This window comes from Hibiscus syriacus, unplaced genomic scaffold (genome assembly GCF_006381635.1).
Source record: "Hibiscus syriacus cultivar Baekdansim isolate YM2019G1 unplaced genomic scaffold, ASM638163v2 tig00110387_pilon, whole genome shotgun sequence".
In the NCBI taxonomy this organism is placed as follows: domain Eukaryota; kingdom Viridiplantae; phylum Streptophyta; class Magnoliopsida; order Malvales; family Malvaceae; genus Hibiscus; species Hibiscus syriacus.
Genome location: NW_024062717.1, coordinates 4173520 through 4180139, shown reverse-complemented (window position 1 = coordinate 4180139; position 6620 = coordinate 4173520). Strand labels below are relative to the sequence as shown.

The following is a 6620-nucleotide window of genomic DNA, read 5'->3' as shown; positions in this document are numbered from 1 at the left end:
ATATATATTGAATTAAGTTCTAATAAAAAAGGGAAATAGAAAGGGAAAGCCCTTGTTTTGCAAGCTTAATCATGTGCGCATGTTCATGAGCCTAAGTTGCTTAAACAAGACTAGACTACCCATCTTAGATTAGGTAGTAATCAAAGTCTATAAAACTTTGAAGTCACACACACACACACACAAGGTAAAGTCGATAATGGATTCAAAATATATCTATCTGAAAACAATCAGAAGATAGCAAAAGAACGAAAATATTTTACAGGAAAAAAATAGTAGTGAATTCACTTGCGCTGATGAACCTATTTAGCATTTATCCATTGTATTGTTGACATTATCTACAAATGATCAAGTCCAAAGCTGAAGGTCAAAAAATGTAAATTTAACAGCAAAATACCTCAAAATATAATGCCATCTTCCTCGGGCCCACCGAAACTTATCTTCACATACTCCTTGATGGAAAACTCAACATTTACCGATGTAGACTGGGACAATACTTTGAAGAATGGCACCGAATTTGTGTCTTTTTGTTCCCACTTCTGATTTTCACAGACGAAGCAACACGTTTTTTTTTTTTTGATAGGAAACGAAGCAACACATGTAAATTTGGGAACTTCTAATCACTGAGGGGGAACATTGCAACGAAACAAAGAAGTGCGAGTGTTATTAGCATGGAGGTCGGAACTTAAAGCCTTAGACTTCACCAGAACCCTTATCTCCGTTTCCACCAGGCAATGGCTTATTGGCCAATGGGTTTGGAGAGACTTGACTTTCACTTTCATCATTACACTTGTCGAAACTAGGCAGGAAAACACCTGTCCAACAACAACAACAATAATAATAAAAATTCCTAATTAAAATCTGTGCATCTGGATTCACTACAGCATAAGAATCAAAGAATTTTTTACCCTAAACTCTTTATAGCATATGGACAGCTACTCTTAATCCAGGAACAAAGGGAACATATTATGAATAGTTCTCTAAAATGGTGATTCACTATATTAAAAATGTAAAAGGAAAGACTTATTACTACTGACCTATAAACCAGAATCCAGCAGAAAGAAAGAAGATAGAAGTCAACATAAGTGAAGTTTTCCTCCAATTGTTAATATGATCCTGCTCAAAATATCACCAGTCATAATGATGCCACAAATCTTTGAACTCCGGTGAAAATAGATAAAGTTGACATCACCATACAAAAATGTAAATAACTGCACCTGGACAACCCCAAAAAGTGGTGATGAAGGCACATCGCCAAATACATGAATTGCGACAGTAGACATTGCCATAGACAATGGCCTCAAACTCGGTTTGACACAATGGAGACAAATGAAATTGACTGGAGCCTGCAAAACCAATTTTTGGTGAGAAGGTGACTAGTAAACAGCATTACTGGTTAAATATTCATGATAATACTAGTCCAAAATAGCAAATATTGCTCAGTGTCAATGTATCCACTACAGGGACAAATGTGCAGCAGAAAAATTCTTTCTATTATCAAAACGAAAAAAAAATGAGAATAAGGTCTGATTTCTATAAACCATCGAAATTCTGAAAAAAGTGGGTGAAACTCATGGCACAACGTCTAACCATATCTTCCTCTAAACCTTTTATCGAATAAATATAACCAAAAAAAGGAAGAGAGAGAGTTCCTACTAATACAATACATAATACATTGGGAAAAACAAGATCACAAATCTCAACACACTCCATTTTGGTTTTACCTGTGCTGCAAAAAGAAGTAATTCGCCCACAACAAAGAGTACCAGGAAACCATACAAACTCCTGAGACAGAAAGCAGAGAAGCAAGCTATTCCACCCAGAAATGTTGCACCTGAAAGAAGCTATTACAGAAGCAAACTAAGCCATATATATTGCCAAAAAAAAAAAGCAAATAAATGTGTTCGCTGGTTAACATGCTATCAAATTACTAGTCTTTTGCAGTGGGTTTGGATTTCTCTTTATTTGTTTCAATTTAGAGAACTAATAGCAGGAGTAACAATCCTACATCCATCTTTTCCTTAAGCACGTGAAAGGTGTATTAAGCAAAAACGGGAAAAAAAAGGAATGGAACTTATGGTTTCTCTGTAAATCTCTCTCTACTTTATCTCAGCATATTTTCCTTTCAAAACATGGTGAATAATTTTTCCAGTTCCAGTAAGCGTGTAAAACAAAACCCTTCACATTAAACATTACTGAAGAAACAACACTTACGATAAAAGCATGATTTATTGTAGAACCCATGCGATCTAGGATGAAGCCACCAGCTATTGTTCCCAAAATCCCACAAACAACTGTAATACCTCCAAACAACATATCTGCACTCTTCTGCAAAAATCATGATTTATACGATTACAGCACCAAAAGGGGGGCTGATTATGATTCTGTGATGTCAAAAAGAAAGTTCTGAAAGGAAAGGGTTTCAATAACCAAAGAATGAATGTAACTTGGCAAGACTATACCATATGATAAATATTATAACCAGCCTTTGGCCCCCAATATGAGTATGCTCCAAGGACAAAAGTGTATGCTACATAACCTGGAAGTAATACCATAAGTCATAAACACAAGCATATAACAAGGAGTTTGATGAGAAAAATAAGTCAATAAGCAATATTGTGGAAGAAAATGAAAAACTCATATCATTATATCGGTATACTATTTTTTTTATTCAAAGCATTACTAGTCTAGATCTGAAAAGGGTCAAGAATATACCTAAAACATTTACAATATAAACTTTGTCCACCAAAAGCACTTTCATGTCTTTCCAAAACTGAGATAACCGATTCAAAATGTTGTCTACTACTACTGATCTGTCCAAAAAACAAAAACAATCAGGATATGGAGCGGAATGAATCACAAATATTAAAGTACATAGAAAAAGTTTTTATGCGCCTGAAAATTAAAATCTTAGTTTAGACCTTAATAAGGCAAAATTGTTTCAGTTTTCAACCTTTTTATAAACAAGTACATTATGTAAAAGGGTGGTGATTCCAGTGTGACCAACACTCTTAATGCAACAAGAATCCAATGACCCTTTTAAATCTTTCTTTTCTGATGTCTCCTCTCAGTTCCCTTTAATAGAATTTCTATTTGCAAAGAATAAGTAATATTGTTTTGAAGCAGTTTGCTTCATCATAAGGATCAGTGACACAAATAAAGTCACAAGAGATTTAATTAAAGCCATGGTTTGAAGACCTACTCACTTGAATGTTTTATTCAATTCATCAGCACTGATACCATCACCTCCAACCAAAACAGGGCCCTTCGCAATTGATGCATTTGGACCTGCAGCTAGGATAGATTAGACTTGGAACCCAAGAGTGCTACAAATAAGGCACTTTACTTGAAAGCAGGTCAGCTTATTACAGGAAACAAATTTATGAATCATTTTCCTTTGCTTTTATTAGATTTTTTTCGTCTCCAAACTAGAGAAAAGGAAAACTGATACATTTACATATATACAAACATATATATGTGTGTGTGTTTTTAGTCATGTAATGCATGTTTTTATAACAACAGTTTTGTCTCGGTTTCAATCAAAATCAAATCGATCCTGCTTGATTTCAGTTAACAAGAAGCTTAACCAACATATTGAATGAAAAATCCCTAGTAATTATCAAACTGAAAACACAGATTAGACATTCACTAATCTGGTCAAACTATTTGGACACGGGGGTCATTCCACTGGAACAACAAACCAGAGGTGCTGGAATAGGAGTATGGACAAACTAGATGTCAATGGATTAGTAACTTTTGTATGCAGAACAAAAGAAAATGAAGGATTAAAGCTTCACAAAACTTGTACAGAACATTCAGAGAATAATAGAGAATAAAGATGACCTTGGATTGTGATCCTTGTTTCACTGCATAGAACAGGAATTGGCATCATAAAAGAACTTTTCATTACTAACATTTTTTGGCTACACGACTAGAGACACATTGAACCACTTTTTAGGTAAAATATTTGGGTAATGAAAACAGAGGAAAGATTAACAAATCATCTAACTTAGGTCAGAACACGTCTCTCTTTCTCTCTCTTGACATTTTATTTTTGTCTGATTATGATAAAATCTAGTTCTATTAGGTGCTATGCCAAAGATCTAACACTTCCTTTATATTCTGTCTAGCCTTATTTAAACCTTCTACTTAGGACATGCATATATACATAACAGGTGCATCGCACCAGGTAACTCAAGGCCCAAGGACGTTTCCATTTGATGAAATTTACACCCCAAATTATTTTTTAAAGAAAAATATTTTGTAAATTTAATAATAAAATTGACACCCCTTTAAAATAATATTGACACCACTCTAAAAATAAATGACACCGTACTATAGATTTCCTGGCTCCACCCATGTGATAACTGAAAGTGACTTCTCATTAAATAATGGACCAACAACAAATCAAAGAAGAAGAAGAAGAATAAATAGTGAGTACCATCAGTTACAGCAGAAACTGTCTCCACAGGAGTTGATTCATTTTTTGATTCAACACAAGAAAAACCTACGATTCAAAGTTCAAAGATGTTTAATATTTAAAATGTTGTGAGATAATAAAATAACAAACTCTGGAGTGCAAACAAGCCAGAAAGGTTACCTTTCAACTGCAATGGCTTCACTACAAAGCCAAAAACAGCAAATGGTAACATTAACAGTGCCTCTCCCCAGAATGCATAGCGCCAGTTAAGATGTTCCCCAACCTAAGTAAAAACATTTTTGATTAATTCTCCATCAGACGTATCTGGACAGTAAGAACAATACGGAAAATAAAGTGAGAAAGAACAAAAGGGATATACAAACTCACCAGTCCACCATAAACATATCCAACAGCAATTCCAGTGGGTATGCACATATAAAATGTTGCAAGCCAGGCAGTTCTCTGGAGTATGATAGAGAATTAGCATGATTGATAGTGTAGTGTACGCGAGAGGATAGGTTTTCAAAGTTAGGAACAAGACCTGAGATATAGGAGCATTGTCGTCAATAAATGGACCTGCAAGACTTATGAAAGAAGCTTCTCCAACGCCAACCAGCCTTAAACATCAAAATCCAGCCACAATTTTTTAAGAACAAATTGAAGCAAAAGGAAGCAACACTAAAACCAATTCTCAAAGAGTATTGAAATTGTTAACTTACATCCGGCATATTGCAATAAACCAAAAGGTAGGTGCAGCACCACATCCAGCAGTAGCCAAGGTAAAAACAGATAATCCAACTCCGATAAGCCTAAAAGGGTTGTGGCTGCAGTCATAGAAATCAACTAACATTATAAACCAAATTAACATGTAAAAACTGTCAAATATCCTGCAACAATTAAAGCAATGAACCTTGAAATTAATACTGATTCTATTTAGCATTTAACATAACAGTGCTAAACAGCTAATGTCAAAATGCTAAATTAAAGAAGTTTAGATTTAGAAAATTTAAAAAGGGAAACACATAAAAGCAAATTTACCTCTTTGCTAAGGAAGCAAATACTGGGGACGACACTAGAAGTCCAACCATGAATGCAGACGACAAGAGACCATCTTGAAAATTAGTTAAGTCAAAATCTCCCTGCAAGAAACATCTTTTTAAGTAGACAACTAAAAATAATAAGAAACATTGTACGACATCCGAATTTCCACAGCAAAATCGAAACATTTCCAGTAAAATCATACTGAATTCCAGAAGCAGATTTGCAAATTCCTTTGTCATCACAAGTCCTCCTCTTCCCATTAACACCATTGCTAGCTATGGTTCCTCGATCCAAATAATTTATCATATTAACCACACAAAATATAATCAATAACCTACAAAAAAAAAGAGCAAAAAGTAGTAAAGAAATACCATCTTTATCTAAAAAGAAACCGACTTTAGAAAAAAAAATCTATCTTTCACTTAACTTTATACCCAATTACAGTTCAGGAAAAGAAAATGAAGTTAAATTAAAGCATAATCTGCGGAAAAAACCGCTTAACAACCAAGTGTTCGAAAAGTTAACGAAAATTCACCGTCTGGGAGTGAACCAGAAAGGAGGAGTCATGGCGGAGGAAGAAGCAGCCACGTCTTGTGGTTGCGGGTTTGACTGTTGAATTGAGCCGTCTTTTTCCTCTTCCGTTGGAGGAACTGTAGATGGTGACGACATAAAAAAAGATTTTAGTTTCATTCTTCTTTCTTTTTCGAAGAAAAAAAAAACACGTTTTTCCTTTCTTTTTCTCTTCTTCTTTCTGTTTTCTGGGTTTTTTTCTTTTAATTATTTATAATAATAGGGTTACTACTTGAGACTGTGCTTCTGCCATCAGATCTGTCGTTTTCAATTAAGTGTTTTGGGGTTATTGTTGAAATGGCCCCAAAATATCCAATTTATCACTTTATAACACCAAAAGATATTTGCATAGAGTACACAAATTTTCACTAAAATATTTTAAAATGATCTATTTGGTCAATAAAATTTCAAAATTTATATAATGGTCATTTAGCTTTTTAAATAGTTATAAAATAATCATTAGATTTTATCAAAAATAAAATACCATTAAACTTATTAAACTATTATAAAATAATCATTAGATTTATTAAACTTTTTCTATTTTATAATACACAGTAACTATTATATGATATTTTGATAAATATAATGATCA

At 33.8% G+C, this 6620-nt stretch overlaps 1 protein-coding gene across 3 annotated transcripts; it reads right to left on the bottom strand.

Annotated features, from left to right (window-relative positions):
* Window positions 1-598: 598 nt before the first annotated feature.
* Window positions 599-6142, bottom strand: LOC120122441 (probable sphingolipid transporter spinster homolog 2). 3 transcript variants are annotated; one of them, XM_039141572.1, is made up of 16 exons: window positions 5994-6142; window positions 5660-5792; window positions 5456-5556; window positions 5137-5241; window positions 4959-5034; window positions 4805-4879; window positions 4598-4700; window positions 4439-4504; window positions 3204-3285; window positions 2713-2810; window positions 2460-2536; window positions 2212-2325; window positions 1722-1841; window positions 1215-1343; window positions 1035-1113; window positions 599-812 (listed from the first exon to the last, which is right to left on the bottom strand). In XM_039141572.1, the coding sequence occupies exons 1-16, from the start codon at window positions 6125-6127 to the stop codon at window positions 691-693; spliced, it is 1614 nt and encodes a 537-aa protein (XP_038997503.1). In that variant the 5' UTR covers window positions 6128-6142; the 3' UTR covers window positions 599-690. The 3 variants fall into 3 exon arrangements, with proteins under 3 accessions (XP_038997503.1, XP_038997501.1, XP_038997502.1); XM_039141570.1 differs by having other exon boundaries at window positions 5456-5569; window positions 5661-5792; XM_039141571.1 differs by having other exon boundaries at window positions 5456-5559; window positions 5663-5792.
* Window positions 6143-6620: the final 478 nt, after the last annotated feature.